Source organism: Eriocheir sinensis, chromosome 2 (genome assembly GCF_024679095.1).
Source record: "Eriocheir sinensis breed Jianghai 21 chromosome 2, ASM2467909v1, whole genome shotgun sequence".
NCBI classification, from domain to species: domain Eukaryota; kingdom Metazoa; phylum Arthropoda; class Malacostraca; order Decapoda; family Varunidae; genus Eriocheir; species Eriocheir sinensis.
Genome location: NC_066510.1, coordinates 25,648,207 through 25,667,134, shown reverse-complemented (window position 1 = coordinate 25,667,134; position 18,928 = coordinate 25,648,207). Strand labels below are relative to the sequence as shown.

Sequence of the window (18,928 nt, the reverse complement as noted above, 5' to 3'; positions counted from 1 at the left end):
GAGAGAGAGAGAGAGAGAGAGAGAGAGAGAGAGAGAGAGAGACATACCTCCTGACCCCCAACTAGGGCCTTGTAGTCGTCCAGGTACAATTTTTCGGTAGCCATCTTTCCCACTCTCCCTTTTTTTTTATCAGAGTTTTCCTTGCCTAATTGTAAAGTTCAGAAAGAAATGGTTTGCAACGCCTCTCTTCCTCCGACCTTAATAAACAAACCCTTACGCAAACCCCTTCCCTAAAACAAACTGACATTCTGCTGTTCTGCCCGTATTCTGAGACGCTTTCGGCTCTAACAACACATTTCCAAAGCCCAAAAAGGAGATTCGTCGGGTTCCCATGAGGTTTTTTTTTACATTCATGGTGCAGATGTCTTGTCAAACTATCACTAGACTCATGAAACTAGCCATGAAAATAGTCACAACCTCTACGAAAGCTTTAGCGAATGGGGAGTTGCGAGCGCCGAAATGTTTGAGAGTACGGTCGGTAGCCTACTGTCAGGCGTTTCCACCCCTTGCATCAACTATTTCTAAAGGCCATAAAGGAGATCAGTCGGGTTCTGATGAGTATTATTTTAGGTTCATGGTACAGAAGAAGGCTCAAACTACCACCAGGGTCATAAAACTACCCCTGGAAATGCCTACAACTCCTGCGAAAGCCTTGTTAAATATGTGTGCTTGGGCGACGCAATGTTTAAGAGTACGACGGGCCTTCTCCTCCTACCCAGCGTTGCCAAATTATCGTATTAACCACATATCGTATCTATCATTTGTATGCCTCAAACTCTCGTACCTACACAAGTATCGTGAGAAAATCAAAGTTAGTGCTAAAACTGTTGAATATTGATGTTTTTCGTTCTTTGTTGTTAGTTATCGGTCAGCAACTACGATGAAATGCGATGAGTACGATAATTTGGCAATGCTGCTCCTACCCCTTATTAGAGTAAGTGATGTGGTCTGCCTTCCCGACACGCAAACACCAAACATCCGTCGATAACTCCATACGCATTACCAACACGACGCCTACCATAAGCCCCTGCCTGAGACGACGAGCCATAGCCGCCTACCTGACAGCTTACAGGGTGACTGATAGCCCTTGTGACCTTACAGTGCACTTTTTGGCAATCGCGAGTCCAGCACGTGAGGAGACCATGGCGATTGAATGAATGAAACACACACACACACACACACACACACACACACACACACACACACACACACACACACACACACACACACATCATAATTATTATACACCTCGTTGGAAAGGTCATTACTCTTGGCTTGACAAATTAAGTTCATGTGCAGAATCTTTTTTTTTTTAGCCACGCTGTAATTTCGCTGTAACATTTTTTTTCCACGCGACTTATCTCCCACAGAGGTTAACATAAGCTCTCGCTCTGCCCGACTCTGGAAACATGCGATTAAAGATAATTCTGAAACGATAAAATATGAATCCTGTTGTTTACGTTCGTCGCGGCGGAAGGTTAAGTCGGAGTTATCGGCCATATCCTTCGCGCGGGACAAAGAAGTGTCAGAGGATTCCTTCCGACTCCGGCGTCATTCTTTCCGCCTTTCTAAAAATAGCAATACATAATAATAAAAGTAATTACCTGCGTTGAGGGTCGGCTATAAATTACGGGTATTCCAAGAAGCAAAAGGGAAACGAGAAAAAAAAATAGAAGACAATTCACGTGAAAAAAAAAAATATATATATATAAAAGCACGAGGCGCCTTCAGGACAATCATTTTAATCTAGCATCGCGTGACGAAATTCATACAGCATACATACAAAAAATATAAATAAATAAAATAAAAAAAAAAAACGCGACCTATGATGATGGTGATATTCGATTATTTTGCGTATCTTTTGAGAGTAACGAAAACAATCTCTCTCTCTCTCTCTCTCTCTCTCTCTCTCTCTCTCTCTCTCTCTCTCTCTCTGGACAAGGAAGTACTTAATTAAACCTTCACGAACACACACACACACACACACACACACACACACACACACACACACACAGAAAAAAAAACGTAACCCCAAGGGGAGTTTATAAGGGAGAAAGTTGTCTTAAGGCGGCTTTACACCTGGCAATTCCTAGTCGGCAATACAGGCGCGGCTGCATTTTTGGTCTGGGTCTGGGTCTGGGAGCCCTTCGCGCGGCAAGTTTTCTGCAGCTGAGCGCGTTCGTCTTGTATTGCCGACTGGCGGCTGAGTACAACAAGTCGGCGCCAATCAAACAAGAAAAGACAGATACAGACAACAAGATTTGGAGCCAGGAGGCCGAGGTGGCATTAATATAAGTGAGGCAGCATAGATACTTGTGGGACCCACAAGATAAGCTGTATGAGAAGCTGAGTCTACGCAAAACAACTTTTGAGAGAGTGGCAGCAACATTCGAGAAATGTTTATATCTTTGCGAGATATCGAAGGAGGGAAGGAACGATTATTTTCGTGTAATATATAATCACACTATGTAATGCCTGGGGGTTGCGATGGCATGTTCCTCCCTTCTCCTTTGTTGTTAAATGCATCAATGAACAATCAATCAATCAATATTACTGAAGGTAAAACTCGTTTACTTAAAGTATTTCTACAATATTAGGCTAATGGACCAAACTCATTGTGGTTTTAATATATGGTAGTAGCCTTTTGGGGTGTCTGGGATGAATTCATGCCCTTGGAATTACTAGCAGTTTACGTCTTGATGCTCCCGGAGGCTCCTCCCACGTGTGAACGTACTTGCTCCCGAGAGCACCCAGCTGGTCTTGTCGCTAGATCGTCGCGGCTGTATTGCCGGCCAGGAATTGCCAGGTGTAAAGCCGCTTTTAACATAGAGAGAATATGAAAGAACCAAAATTAACACCAATCAGCCAGCAGCCAGCAGATGTGCTCGTCCGTCCCGACAGACAGCCCCGTGATCAGTGATGGCAATTACACGAGTCATTGTGTTTACGTTCGTCTAATGGACCGTATTAGCTATACAGGCAGCGCCACATGTGGCCACTCTACTCCAAGCTGAATTTTCTAGAGTTCAAATTATAGACTAGAGTGCGTCTGAGGCTGTCTCGGGGATACACGGCCATGATGCCGCCGTCTCCCCAATCCGATGATTGCACACACTTCACTCCTATCCGATTTCAGTTTTTCTCCATGTCAAATAGTAGGGTCAGGAAATCGGGTACGAGTAAAGTGTGTGCAGTCGTTGGCTTGAAGCGGTGGCGGCACCAAGGCCTTGTATCCTGGAGGCAGCCTCAGACGCACTCTAGTACATAACTTGAGTTCTATGGAAAGTACTGCTTTGACAGTTCACTGAGTGGCCACGTGTGGCGCTGCCTGTATAGCCAATACGGTCCATTACGCGTTAATGTATTACACAAGGGGGTGGAAAGTTTATCCTTACGAGTCATTGTAGTATTATTAATCATTATCATATGCACCATTATTAATGATCATATTATTAATATTATTATGTTCGTAATATCATTAATGCAATTAGTTTCATATCATTAGTAACTCTTTAAGATAATGTTGTTGTTGTTGTTGTTATTATTATTTATATCATTATCATTACTATTGCTATAATTATTTTTATTAGGCTATCATTATTGATATTATTATTATTATCATTATCATCACTTGTTATTATTATTATTATTATTATTATTATTATTATTATTATTATTATTATTATTATTATTATTATAGAATAGAATTCAACACATTGGCACAACACAACTACAACAACTTGGTGGTGTAAAAGCAGAGCCTAGTCTGGCCTTGTCGGAACCATCTCATGCGTCCACCGTAGGGATAAAAAAGGCGCAGAAGAGCACTGACCCACATCTTTCAGTGGCGGAATGTATATGTCCTGATGATAATTTATCTGACTCAGCCGCGCCAGAGTCACGGGAAGTAGATAGGTAGGGTCACGCAGGGTCACGCTTCCATCAGGAGGAACACGCACGCCCAAGTCTTATGAAAAACTGGGAAGCCGTTCATCCCGATCACACACCGTCCAGCCTCGTCAAGAACCCATCAATTGACCCCGTCCTTGCGTGTGCTTTCTCGTCACTGATTAGAAGTCTAGTTAGTTTGCCGTGTAGGGGTGGGGTGGGGGGGAATTGCAGTAGTAGTAGTAGTAGTAGTAGTAGTAGTAGTAATAGCAGCAGTAGTAGTAGTGTTGTGGCTCCAACTTGTTACAGAAATAAACATCAAGGTCACGTAAATCAGTGGTGTTTGACTGCATGAAAGGGAAAGCACTTCAACACACACACACACACACATGGGGGAGGCGGTGGGTGAGTCGTCAGAGTAACGGCATCTCTATTTGCATCTCCCCTACCTGTACCCTGGATTTTTTGTACCAATGTTTCTGATGTTCGTCAGTCTCGTCGTCATGTGCTACCTTATTAGGAGAAACTCTGTCCTGCACGATTATTTGGTTGTGCAGACACGGCGCCTGGATGCCGGGAGGCCACTGGCAAGGTAGTTTTTCCTTTTCTCAGACAAGTCAGGGGACAGAAACCTGGCTGCTCCTATACTTAACATTGTACTGTGTTTCACTACTGTATTTTTTTTTTGGAGCTAGATGAACGTTTCATTGTCTGTAACTATGCCAGTTGATGGTTTCTTATACATGTGTCCTTATATTTATCTTTTGAGAGGTTTCTTATGTTTCATGTCACACACGTTGTGGTTTCCCTCTCACTGTTTATATTATAACTCCACATCTGTTCTTACATAGCCAGTGTTAATGTAATTGTATCGTAGGCAGTCTGCTTGACAAACTCCCACTATGTATGTTCATGGTAACTAGACTGCTATTTAGATTTTTATATATCGCGAGGTCGCGATCACTGGTAGGTGACCGAGCAGTGTTATAGTAGGATATCAATGTATTATTATTATTTAATATCACCACGAATTAGGCATACAATTGTCAATGGAAAAACCCACGACAGATAGATCACGCCACCTTATAGGAATGTCGTCCGTCAGTGTTTACCGTCTCAGTTTTGTATACTTCGCACTCCGATGGTGCGTGGAGGTCACCTTGACATACGTGACCAATTGTAACAATTATTTTCCAACCTGTAACTCGCGACTCCTTCACGAGAGTCCGACTGACACACAACGAGAGTCGCTCTCGCTCCGTCGCTTCTTGTACATAAAGGCTACGAATATAATTCGCCTTAAGGAAGCTGAAGTCTTAATCAACACCCTTTAAACGCCCCCCGACAAGCCCGTTACAGGAGGACGCGAGTTCAATCCCCGCCCTGTGACACCAAGCTGGGATTTTTCAGCCGCCGCCGAGTGGCTTAAAACTACCCACATGCTGTCCAGAAGACCACCTATCAACCCGGACTCTAGATTCTACGATCAAAGATGAGCTCTGGGAGGGCAGCATGAGCCAATGCAAGATGGCGCCACTATAAACACTCGCCTGAGCCAGAACGGGCTGGGCCGACCATCAGGACCCACTGGAAAGAAGCCTTGGACCGACCATCAGGATCCACCGGGAAGAAGCCTACCGGCGCAATAGGCAGCAATGTAAAAACACACACACACACACGATCCACACTCCTCCCGAAAGCCCGAGAAAAACACGAAGATACGGGAAGGTCGCGTGTGGCGGATGGGAATATTACAGTTTTAATACCGCCTAAGTCAGTGACCAAGGACCATATTAAGCTAAAGAGGAGAGAGAGAGAGAGAGAGAATCATAGGATAATCCAACACTCGCTCCTTCGCTTCTTTTTCCCCTTCCCTTCGCCTCCCCCTTCCCTTCTTTCACTTCCTTCCCCCACCTCCTCCCCCCCACCCCCTTCTCCTTCCCCTGCCCCGCCAACACCTTAGTTTAATTGAGGATGATTTACGGAGTTTAGGATGGATCGATGCCTCACGCTAGAGACGTGGCCAGTAAATTTTCTGTCCGACGGCAATTGCCCCTAAACACACTGCCCTGATGGTGGTGGTGCTGTGGCGTTTTAGTTTAGTTTGGCTTAGTAGTAGTAGTAGTAGTAGTAGTAGTAGTAATTATAGTGGTAGTACGAGTATTGATCTCAATCGTCGCATTACCCAACATGTAAACCCGAAAGAAAAATAAACAGTCCAACCATTCTCCTCCTCCTCCTCCTCCTCCTCCTACTACTACTACTACCGACACCACCATCACCTGCTTCCCTCAACCATCAAAGAACAATAGTAAGGAAATCCGTGCGTACGTCAGTCACTCTTTATACAAGCTCCTAACAACGGCCCCCTAAGACTCCCTACTTCCGCGACACATGCATCACCAGCGGTCGTATCCTCCTCACCTCGCGCGTTACGTCCACCTAACTGGGTCACGCCGTACCCCCTCATTAGGTTGAGTTACACGGCCGCGTTCACCCCTCTACGGCGTCCCTCGGCACGATAACACGCATGGGTCAGGCCAGGGTTAAACAGCGGCGTTCCCCTCCTCCGTAAGTGCTCCCCTAGTGACCCTCAATCAAGGTGGAATCAAGGTACAAGGTGGAAAGAACCGAAGACTTGAACGAGAAAAGTTAGATGTCGTAAGTGGGAAAAGTTTAACGTCGTAAATGCGAAATGCTGTTTGTCTTCTACACGAAAAGTTGATTGTCTTCCACGAGAATGTTTGGATGTCTTAAACTCGTCACTGAGAATAGTTCCACGTCTTATTTTTCACTTATTTTTTTTATTTTTTTACGTCGCGGCCTATTGCGTCGTTAGGCTTTTTCACTGGTGGGCCCTGATGGTCGGCCCAGCCCGTTGTGGCGCAGGCGAATGTTTATAGTGGCGCCATCTTGTTTCCATGTCTTAAATGCAAAAACCTGAACATCTTAAGTGTGAAGGATTAAACGTACTAAATGTGAAAAAAAGGGTTCGATGTATTAAACAAGTAAGGTCTTAAATGAGAGTCTGGACGTCTGAAATAAGAAGAGTTGAATATCCTAAGTGGGAGAAGCTGAACATCACACAGGGTACTCTAAAGGGGCTATTTCCCTGGGCAGATTCTCCGTGGATCTTCTGTCAAACCACGATTTCCGCTAGCGTGATTCTCATTTGTTTGTTATTGCTGCTGCTGATGATGGTGAGTAATACCGTTTTCCTTTGGTGAAATCTACCGTAGCTTTGGAAGATCGTGGACACGTCAGAAAACCACGGAAATATGAGAACCACGCCAGCGGAAATCGTGGTTTGACTGAAGATCCACGGAAAATTTGCCCAGTGTAATAGCCCCTTTAAACTCCACTTGCCCACCTCCTCCAGTCTTTTTTGTCTGAGCATCTTTTCAAACTTCTATGTGGAGTCGACCTTTCTGACAGCTCTCCACCAGTTAGTATATAGTACCCTAGATTAGCTCTCTCTATCATATCAGAAGGTAAGGATGTATCCCACTCAGCGTAAAAAAACAACCTAAGGCCTGAATGGTGTGTCAGTAGGTCAGTGATTACATAATACGTTTCTAAACCTTTTGATACATTCCCTGGGACAGATAACTTATCGGCAAAGATAGAGCACGGTCATATACAAGGCTCCAATTAGAGACCACAGGCATGAGTCAGTGTTCACAAAAAGAAATAATAATGAAATATGGTGCAGTGAGGTCAGCCCTGCGCCTTTGAAGCCTCAGAACGATTACCCGGTCGCAGGGTCAGCAGTAGCGGTATTTCAGCAAAGTGCGTGCCGGGGGAGCCATCCAGGGTCATGAAACTAGAGAGCGACTGAACCAACAAAAACCACCGCCGGCCACGCAGAGGCTGGCACGCGGTGAGCACCACGACGAGGACCATAACGAGGCCACGCGGAGGTTGTGACGATGCTAATAAGGATAAGATAAATAATATTGATAACAATGTCCTCCTCCTCCTCCTACTACTACTACTACTACTACTTCTATTATCACTACTACAAATAACAATAATGATGATGATAATGATAATAATGATACAACTACTACTACTACTACTACTACTACTACAACTACTACTATTACTATTACTACTACTACTGCTACTACTACTACTACTACTACTACTACTACTACTACTACTACTACTAATAATAATAATAATAATAATAATAATAGAGTAAAATCACAATGAGCAGTACAAACACCATATCTTTAGTTCACTTTTCATTCGTTATCTCTCAGAGCGCGCCACCAACCAGCTGTCAACGTAAATCGATAAACTCATCTATTGGGTAATGCTTTGTTCCTTCTCCTTCGTTCATTCTTCTCAACGACAAGAGTGAAAAATTTAAACTTCCTCCTCATGCTTGCTTCTTATTACACACACACACAAAAAAAAAAATAATAATAATAATGAACACCTCCGTCACGTAACAAATAAGTAGTCATGTAAAGGTGTGTATATACTAGTCAATCCGCCGCCGTGATGACCTGGCCTGGATTCGAACCCTGGCTCGGGGGGACCTTCAACACCCTGCACGCTCCCGCCGACATCCATCTCTACCATCTTCCTAAATAATGACTCAATCTTGTTCTTTCTGAGAGAAAAGAAAAAAAAAAGTTGATGTTGAGTGTTATATGAAAAAAAAAAGGGAAAATAATGATAGATAAAGTATAGGGAACATATCAGCCACGCGATTGATAAGAAAAATAAGGGACCAGATTTGCGCGCAGTAAGACTGTCGGCGCTGTCACACAACCTAGATAAGCTATTAAGCAACCTGGACGATTAAAGTCAACTCCTCATGATAAACGCCCGTGGATTGATAACTATTTCGTTTCTACTAGCATATTAATAAAAAAAAAACGAGGATAAATCTTAAATATAGACTACATGTTCACTGACTGATAAACCCGTCACTTAATACATAAACGAACAGATGTGTAAATAAATAAATCCGAATAAACCCTTGAGATGAGATAACGGGTGGTGAGCAATCAACGCTGACGCAAGACAGATACATGTCCTTACAACGACCTAGAGAGAGGGAGTCGCACCACTGGACGGGACGCTGCCACGGCAACAGCGGCTAAACTTATAACGGTACGGGGAGACGGCGGTGTATGGTGGCAATTAGGGAGTGGGGGAATGGTAGGGAAGGATGAGGGTGCGTGGGATGGCCGAACAAAGCACGCACAAAGGGTACCAAAAACAGGTGTGGTGGTCAACGGGAGGCGCGGTGAGGTGAGGGGTAAGATAGTGATGGAGGAATCGTGTGGCAAGAGTAGAGGAGGATGAGTAAGGGGCACTGCTGACGAAGGAGTACATACGGCGTGCTTGTTTGCCAGTGCCTTGTCCAGCCACCAGCGGGAGGCCCGGAACTCCTTCGCCCCGCCGCTGCCGCCGCCTCCACTGCCACTCCCAAAACTTGTGTCCCCACGTCGCAAACTGCTGAAGGGGCTGCTGACGAGGCTGCTTCTGCTGCTGCTACTACTGCTGCTCCTCGCGCCCACGCCCGTAATGTGCGAGGTCATGACCCTTCACACGCCCACGCCCCTGCCACGGCTGTTCCCGACCCCGCCCGTAGCTCTACTGCCGCGCGCCGCCCGCCAGCCCTCTCCCTCACCGGCACTGGGGAGGGTCACGCGAGGGGCCAAGGGGAAGGGGATAGCGACCCCTGCCCCGCCCTGCCCCCTCACTGGTCACCTGGAGTAGGCGGAGGTGGTGGCACGGAAGCCTCGCACGCACGGCTCTGTCCCCTCAGCCAGTCCAGCCGTGTGTCTGTGTTTCCGTCTGTTACAACACCAAAGATGGCAGCCTCGTGGTCCGTCGACAGGTGGAGAAGGAACAGCGGAGTCCATCGGTCGCTTGGTTGGTCGGTAAGGCAACGAATAGCAACCTTGACCGCTCGCGTCATGCACCGTCCCCTCCCTTCCCTTCTTTCTTCTTTCCCCTCTTCCCTCCGTTTCCCCACGCCTCCACATTCCCTTTGCGTTGCTCCACCAAGTAATATTTCGACGCCACGGCCATTTCGACAGATTTTGCGTATTAATGATAGTACGCACAAAATCTGACCACCAATAAAGAGAGAGAGAGAGAGAGAGAGAGAGAGAGCGCAGGTCAGGTGAGTCACGTAATGAACATGTGTGTGTGTGTGTGTGTGTGTGTGTGTGTGTGTGTATACCTATATATAGCCTAGCAATTGGAGATTAAAATTGTGGTCCATTAAAAAATATATAACAATTATTTTACAACTAAGAATCCATCCAGACATAGTTAGATAGAACACAACTAAGACAAACAACGGAGTAAAGGTCAAGGAAAATAAAGAAGGCACCCATAAAAGAAACCGTGAAAGAAAACGGATACCACCAAAGAAAGCAGGAAGACGCGGGCAGGAGAGAGAGAGAGAGAGAGAGAGAGAGAGAGAGAGCACCTGTGTGACCTGCAACTCGGCTCAGGAAAAGTTGGAAAGTTTCGTTTAGTCGGCGCAACATCTGAGGTCATATGCCGAAGAGAGACAGGAGGGGAAGGAATTATAGGAGAAGGGAACAGATCCCAGGAGACGGGACACAACCCCCGATTAATACCTGGTACCCATTCACTGCTGGGTGGACAAGGGCGTAGGGTATCGGAAAAGCCGCCAAAATTTTTCCACTCCGCCCGGGAATCGAACCCGGGCTCTCTCAGTTGTGAGCCAAGTGTGCTAAACACTGCACCACGAAGCCCCCTACTCGACTCAGGTAATGATCGAAAAGGAGGAAGGGGAGCGGAAGGAGGGAAGAGGAACAGGAAGAAGAAGAGAATAACGGAGATAATGCCGGATAAAAAGCGGAGGAGTGGCGGGAGAATGAAGGCAGACGTAACGTAACGATGCAGATAGAATGCGTTAACTATTAATAACTTTTCGTCAATACTATGCAGCAGGAAGCCCTCGCCGCCCCCTCGAACTCTTGACCTTGAAAAAATTTGAACAGAAACAAAAGTCCAATACGTTTTCAAAGACAGAGCTTACGATATATTTTAAACACCCAAATATGTTAAAATGAATGCAAGTTTGACATAAGCAAATAATAAAAATCGGCACAAGAACTATAAACCGAAAAAAAAAAAAACATAAACAACGATACATTTTAAACACCCAAATATGTTAAAATGAATGCAAGTTTAACACAGGTAAGTAATAAAAAGCTGCACAAGAACCAGAAACCGAGAAAAAAAAACCATAGCATTCAAATCAAACGTGGAAAAAATGCGACAATCGGAACAAGAGAAGAGGGAAAGAAAAATGTTACCCCTACAATGTAAATAAAAGTAAAGCATTGCAGACTATTGACAAAAAGGAAAAAAATGCGACACACACAACACGAGAGAAATGTTTAAAGAAAGAAAAAAAGTTACTCCCAGGAAAAAAAAAATCAGCTAATCAAAGGAGACAAAAAATGAAGCTTGTTTTCAAATGCTCTTATCCCATGCATTAAGCTTATCAACCACTGAGCTTTCTTTGTCTTTCACTACAAGTTATCATTGAGAGAGAGAGAGAGAGAGAGAAAAGGAGGGGGGAAAGATAAACGGCGAGCAAGCAACAGAGTAATCAGAGGGTAACCTTATCATACCTGCCCTCTCTCTCTCTCTCTCTCTCTCTCTCTCTCTCTCTCGTATTGATTGTCCAAGGCTGGGTATTTTCTGCCCTGAAATAAGATACATGGGAAGCCAAGATGGATGGATGGTGGGGAAGGAGGAGGAGGAGGAGGAGGAGGAGGAGGAGGAGGGAGGAGAAAGAGGAGGAGGAGGAGGAGGGGGAGGAGGATAGGCAGATAAAAGAAAGAAGGAAAAGAACCGTAAAGGGAGGAAATGGAGGAAGGGACTTGGAGGAAAATGAGGTGGGAGGGAGGAGGGGAGAGAGGAGATGAGGGGGAAGAAAGAGGATTCGTGTGTCAAAGAAACCTTCGTGTCTTCTTTCCTCCTCCTCCTCTTCCTCCTCCTCCTCCTCCTCGTTTTGGCGTGTTTAAAAGTCTATCTTCCTAAATAATGACTCAATGGCTTGTTTTGAGGGGAGAAAAGTCAGAAAAAGAGTTGATGTTGACAGTTATAAGTGAAAAAAAGGGAAAATAATGATAGATAAAGTATAGGGAACATATCAGCCACGCGATTGATAAGAAAAATAAGGGACCACTTACTATCTCTTCTCATTTTTTATATATTGAGAGAGAGAAGAGAGAGAAGAGAGAAGAGAAAGAAAGAGAAGAGGGAAAGTCGATAAAAAAATAACGATGATTCATTGCCCCATAAAGAGCAACGTAGGCACAAAATAACAGCACAAGCGGGAAGAAGGGAAGGAAGAAAGGGCTGCAGTGCCTTCTGAAGGAGTTACGGGGGCTATTTTACGCTATATTTAGTTGACATGAAAGCCCCCGAAACCTCCGAGGCGGCTAAGGTAAGGGAGCAGAGGTGGAAAGGGAAGGGAAGGGGGAGGCAGACTGAGGACAATTAATGGAGGAGGGATGTGGCAGGAAGGAAGGGGAAAGGGAAGGGGAGAGGATAGGAGGGTCGTAGGGTGCAAAGGGGTGGTGGGCAGGGGCAAGGCAATAGAGGATGTGGTTGTAATGAAAGGAGTGGAGGAAGGAGAGATGAGAAGGAGGAGAGGAGGAGGGAATGAGAAGGCAATAAGGAGAGGAGGAGGAGGAGGAGGGAATGATAAAGGAGCGGATAGAGTAACGAAGGTAATGAGAGAGGGGAGAGTACGGAAGGGAATGAGGGAGGAAGGGGAGGAGGGAATAACAAGGGAAGGGAAAGGAAAGGAGCAAAGGAGAGGAGGAAGCGGAGGGAAAGAAAAGGGAGGAGAGAAAATGAGAGGGGAAGAGGAGGGACGGAGGGAGGGCAGGTGATGAGGTGAGGAAGGACGAAGTGGAGGAAGGGAGGGAATGAGTGTGGGAGGGGCTGAAGGATAGAAGGGGATAGGGGAGGGAAGGGGAGGGAGAGGGGAACAGGTGAGTGAAAATGAATGGAGAAGGCGATAAGTTCTGCAGGTGAAGCGAGATGAGACTATGCAGGTATGACAACAATTATGCAGGTAATACACGGGAAGGTCTTCATCGTGTGTGTGTGTGTGTGTGTGTGTGTGTGTGTGTGTGTGTGTGTGTGTGTGTGTGTGTGTGTGTGTGTGTGTGTGTGTGTGTGTGTGTGTGTGTGTGTGTGTGTGTGTGTGTGTGTGTGCGTGCGGGCGTTTGCTTGTGTGTGTTTGTTTGTTTGCTTGTGTTCATTATCTATATTTAGGTACAAAGATACGAGAACAGAATTAAAATGGAAAATACTCAGCCGTGTGCGTCAGACAATATGAATCTCGTTGCCAAGATCGTTGTCTCGATAATGGTCGCTGGCTGGCATGACACAGGGAACGATAACAAATAAATTATTTCGTCACTCGATCCATATCACCCTGCGAGACGTCCATGCGTCGAGGACAGCAACGGCAATTATGTGCTCGGGGAGATTCCATCAAAACGGCCTCTCTCATATTTACCGTGTGGCGACAAGGCAGAGCGTACGTGTTGCTGTGCCCTCGCGCTGCAGGAACGGGACAGGGAGAAGACTAAGGACAAACCATCTGCCCACAGCGTGTGTTTCTATTACAGGACAAAAATCGTGACCGCAACATAACTTGTCAGGAAGAGCGGCACAGGTAAGGGAGGGAGGGAGGGAGCATGATTAATATATCGCGGGACTTGGAGTAAAAATTAGCCCTTCTTTTTTTCAAACAGATAGCAGCTGGGCTACTTAATTTGGATGGTCATTAGTCCTTCACAAAGTTTATTAGTTATTCTACAGTTTTTATGGAAAATGTATTGCATTTGAATGAAAATTAATTAATACATTACTGAATAGATCAGCAAAGAAAGAAGTATATTATAAAGTGGAGCCAAAATTTTGCCTTAAAGCATAGTTTTGTCCCAAGCTACCTGACAGCTCCTATAGATCCAGCAAGTCTGACGTCCCAGTCTCCTGACAGGCGATCAATCAAAAACAGTAAGTCTCCAAAACATACTTCCGGTGTTTAGGTGCCTCGGGCGGCCGGGCGTATGTGAATTTCCCCCATGCCGTCGGAGTGACGGAGTGGCAGCAGAAGGGTTAAAAGCCTCCCGATGGCTGGCCCGACGCGCGCCAGTGTGTCATGGGGACGAGCCGTTCGATGCTCCTTCAGCGCCACTGCCCCAGCTGGAGGTCCATCACTGGGCCATCCGGCCATGCAGGCAGCCCACCGGGCGGACCGGACCCCCATGGGTGCGCTCCAACAAAAATTAATTCGCAGTGCAGCACCATTTCTTATTATCGCTATTTTTTTACGTTCTTCCCTGCACAAGAATAGTTTCGCCAAAACATGCGATACGACGATTTAATTTTATTTACATATTATGTTTAATTTCAGTATTTAGCCGCGATTAAACGCGATTCATATCCAGACAATTGTTTCTGGGCCGCTGTCTGGCCGTAAACCCGAGACCATGCAGTGGTGGCTGTTACTTATGTGATCACACCTTGCATCAGCATTATTGCCACCGCCACAACCACTACCACCTGCACCGCCATCCCTGCCCCCTCCCACCCCAACCACCACCATCATCTCCCCTTCCCCCTCCTTCCTCTCCCACCTTCACCACCTTTACACTTCCCCACTATTATCCCCTCCTCCTCTCCAACCCCACCTTTCCCAGCGCGGAGTTCGTCTCCCCCCCCCTCCCCCCGCCCACTCTTCCAGCACCACCACCACCACCACCACTATCTCTGCCATCCATCACTCGCCACAATGTGATGCCTCACAATTAAACAAACATCAATCCCAGTGAACCTTTCCCTCATCATTATGTAGGTTAACCCCCTCTCCTTCTCACACACACACACACACACACACACAGAGCACTAAACACGAACCTCCTCCTCGGTCCTCGTCTTCGTGTCGTCGTTGTCCTCGCCACACTTAACGACGACAATAATTACATCGGCACTCGCAACGCCTCTGAGGCATCACTCGTCAACAAGAGCTCAAGCGGGTCGCAACTCATTAAATCCTCGCAACGCACGCAGGCACGCACGCACCCACCCTCACCCACACGCACGGGCACTTTACAGGAGACAGAAAGAGCGAGGAGTCACACGTCGAACCCTCACACAAGTCCAGCGGGGCGGCGGAGACTCACACACGACCAGACCCAGAACGAAGATGAAGAAGACGACTACGAAGAAGTACCAGAGAGCGGGGCAACGACCTCCCCATACACGAGCTATACTGACGGAGGAGAGGCAATGCAACTGTGAAGGAGGGAGAGAGGGAGGGGGTGACGGAGGAAGAGAGAGAAAGAGAGAGACAAGGAGAGATAACTTCCTCCCCACCGTCTGCACGCGCCTTCTGCTTCTGGTGGGGGCGATGGCGGCGTCTGGGACCTACTGCCTCTGCTGCTGCGTCTGCTTCTGCGGTTCCTACCACTGCCTGACCCGCCTCTTCGCCGCCACCCCCTCACCTAGCCCTCCCTACCCCCCTTCACCCTCCGCCTTCCTCGACCAGCGCCTTGACCACTCCTATCTCACCACCACCACCCTCAGCTGCAGCCCTCCCTCCCTCCCCCCCACACACACATGGAGTCTCCCACGCCCCCTCTCTCTCCCCCTCCATCATTCACGTTACCATTACAGCATGCACCCCTACCATTCTTCGTTATTATTGTCTCCGCCTTGGCTTTTTATACAGTCATTTTTCTCCTCGTTGGGGTTGCATCTTTTTTTCTTTCCCTTTCTTTTTTAGTCTACAGTAACTTCACTCTGTCCTATCCGGTAAACTTTTGATGATGTTTATTCTGTTTTAACTTGTTTCACGTACTTTCTTATCCTCAGGTTATCTATATTTAAGTCTTCGTTTATTATTATATCCTCCGTTTACTTATCTTTAGTTTACTTTAGATATTTCGTTTACTCTTATATCCTTCCTTTACTCTCAGATACTTCGTTTACCTTTAGATCCTTTGTTTTATTTTATATCCTTCATTACACTACTAGATTTTTCATTTACTATTATGTCCTCTGTCGATTCTTATATCCTTCGTTTACTTTTTTTATCCTCCTTTATACTCTCCGATCCTTTGTTTACTCTTAGATCCTTTAATTATTTTTGGATCCTTCGCTTGCTTTACTTTCCTCGGCTGTCGCTATTCGTCGTCCTGTAATAGTCTCTCCCCTATACGGCTAAGCTATTACTGCCTGACAGACCCTTCGGGGGAGGGTGACATTACCCCATTAGCTGAGTGTGTGTGTGTGTGTGTGTGTGTGTGTGTGTGAGAGAGAGAGAGAGAGAGAGAGAGAGAGAGAGAGAGAGAGAGAGAGAGAGAGAGAGAGAGAGAGAGAGAGAGAGAGAGAGAGAATACAAGAAAGAATGAGGGAGAGAAAGAAAGAAAGAAAAAATCAGAGAGAGAGAGAGAGAGAGAGAGAGAGAGAGAGAGAGAATGGATAGGGACTGTAGCGTGCCCCACCTTGATGGACGAAAGATTAATGTTGGCAATCAGACTTCCCGTGCCTCGCCCGGACGGTGTATACATGCACAGCTAAAAAAATAATGTTCACCTGTCCATGTTTCGCTTTGTCTTTCTTCCCTTACACACACACACACACACACACACACACACACACACACACACACCATCTTGTCAGGCACACATTACGAAATAAAAACACTGACGTCACACATTTACGTTGAGCAATTGCACGAAATGAAACTGGTAAATCTTGTCTTACCGTCGTGCACACATTAGGAAATAAAAACACTGACGTCACACATTTACGTTCAGAGCAATTACACGAAACGAAACAGGTAAGTCTTGTCCTAACCTACATTATTTTTTTTTTAAGTGGTGCCAAAACACACTACACTCCAGCAACCCACTAAGTGAATGATAAATATAACGTGTAATGTGACTTGATATATATGGTAAGTTATATGAAATTTCACTTGATTGACCGTAATAAATTCGTTCTAAATTGCTTTAATGAACACCAATTAAAAAGAAATGTCCTGTCTGGGAACTCTTTTACGTTGCGCCACCCCACTACTGATGATAGAGGATACACACTCTCTCTCTCTCTCTCTCTCTCTCTCTCTCTCTCTCTCTCTCTCTCTCTCTCTCTCTCTCTCTCTCTCTCTCTCTTACCCCTGCGCTGATAAACACTACCAATTATTCCTCGGCCCATTATCACAAAAAACGTACGCGGATTCGTGAGGCAGAAAACGAGAACACATCCGAGAAAATACTGTAAATAATAAAAAAAAAACGCCACCAAATAAACAACAAAACCAAATATCACAGACACACAGAACTACGAACGCCAATCTCAAATCTAATGTACATGAGATAACATCGTCGCTAAATAAAATGACAGGAAAGATGCAATCACTTCAAGCTGCGGGCAATAAAGGTGACACGATGACCTCTCTATATATGCATTAATCGGAAAACACACACACACACACACACACACACACACACACACACACACACACAGAAGTTCAGACAAGGGGGCACTGCACGGAGGTTGCTGCAAGATATAGTTATTTTTGCCTTTATACAATTGATCAGTGACGTAGCGGGCAAGGTGAGGGTCAAATGTGGGACAGGTGGGAAGGAAGTAATTAGCAGGTGCAGCGGATAGGTTATGAGGTTCGTCTTTGAGCATGGATTTTGATATTTGAAGGTGTTAGTCAATCACCGCTAATCCATTCTTAGCGCAAGCGAGCAGGAAAACAAGCAACACACACACACACACACACACACACACACACACACACACACGATCACAATTTCATAAACACGCATTCTTTTTTTCTCTTATGCATAACCTACACGAATCGCTTCCCCATTCCCCACCATCTCCCCCTCTTCTCTCTCTCTCTCTCTCTCTCTCTCTCTCTCTCTCTCTCTCTCTCTCTCTCTCTCTCTCTCTCTCTCTCTTTTTACATGGCCCCAAGGTATGGTTATCATGTCATAATTCTGATTAGCTATTACTTTCCTCCTCCGTGGCATGTCTATATATTCTGCACAACTTTCCGTCTAATTACAGCCTCCCCGGCCCTTTAGCCCTGTAATGTATGCTTTGCCTTGTTCATTTTTATTAATAATGTTTCAACTGTTCATCTATGTTTAACGCTCCTCCTAAAAATATACCTGTCCCCGCCCCGCCCACCAACCCCGCCACATCAGCTCCTCTAATAGATACAGGTGTTCGCAGGTCTGCATAACACACACACACACACACACACACACACACACACACACACACACAATCATTTTGCGTCCCCGTGTGTGTGTTAGGGATGGAGCATTCGTTTTCGGTATTCGTATTCGTATACATTCGAATACCGTATTTGGGTGTATTCATATTCATATTCGAATAAACATTCATAGAAATCAAAGTATTCTTATTCGTATTCGAATACAAGGGAAAATTATTCGTATTCTGCGAATATGACGAATGCTTCGAAATTCATTACCAGAAAAAACAGCCGTTGTCCCTTACAACTCCAGCCTCCTGGGCGGACGTGTAATCGTCGTGTATAGCACTGGTTCATGAGCTCATTTTACTGTTGTATAACTTGAGAACAGTGCTATACCCGGTTACGTCAAGAAGGTATTTTTAAATGAAAACTATTCATGAATGTATTCATGATTCAAGAAGTATACGTATTTATGTTCAAATTAAAACTATTTCAGTGTATTTAAATTCGTATCTGACTGAGTGAAGTCATTCTTTGTTATTTTATGCCATAAGCTGTTGCCTAGCATGTGTTTGAAGATGCCCTAAACTTGACCTAACCTAACAAAACTCGGAACAATTACCATACGACAGTCCTAAGAAATATCCTGTATACTTCTTTACTAATGACTTTCAATATAACAAAGTGAAACCTTTGTTTGTTGATTAATACTACAAGTTGTTGACTGTCATGTGTTTGAAGATGCCCCAAACTCAAAACCAC

General features: G+C 45.5%; 2 protein-coding genes across 6 annotated transcripts in view; one reads left to right on the top strand and one right to left on the bottom strand.

Moving 5' to 3' along the window:
• The window catches only part of LOC127001693 (cystathionine beta-synthase-like protein), a 33,567-nt gene that overhangs the window by 10,523 nt on the left and 4,116 nt on the right, over positions 1–18,928 (bottom strand). For 2 of the 5 annotated variants that reach the window (XM_050866725.1, XM_050866734.1), the window contains exon 1: positions 9,243–9,461. The exons of 2 other annotated variants lie outside the window; for them this stretch is intronic. In XM_050866725.1, the coding sequence (XP_050722682.1) occupies positions 9,243–9,446 (204 nt within the window). In that variant the 5' untranslated portion in view covers positions 9,447–9,461. Of the gene's footprint in view, positions 1–47; positions 120–9,242; positions 9,462–18,928 lie in introns of those variants that run through there. One more of the 5 variants, XM_050866744.1, reaches the window with a different exon arrangement.
• LOC127001708 (gamma-glutamylcyclotransferase-like) overlaps positions 11,704–18,928 on the top strand; it is a 24,812-nt gene continuing 17,587 nt past the window's right edge. The window contains exon 1 of the mRNA XM_050866820.1: positions 11,704–13,594. The gene's annotated coding sequence lies outside the window, so the exon portion shown is untranslated. The remainder of the gene's footprint in view (positions 13,595–18,928) is intronic.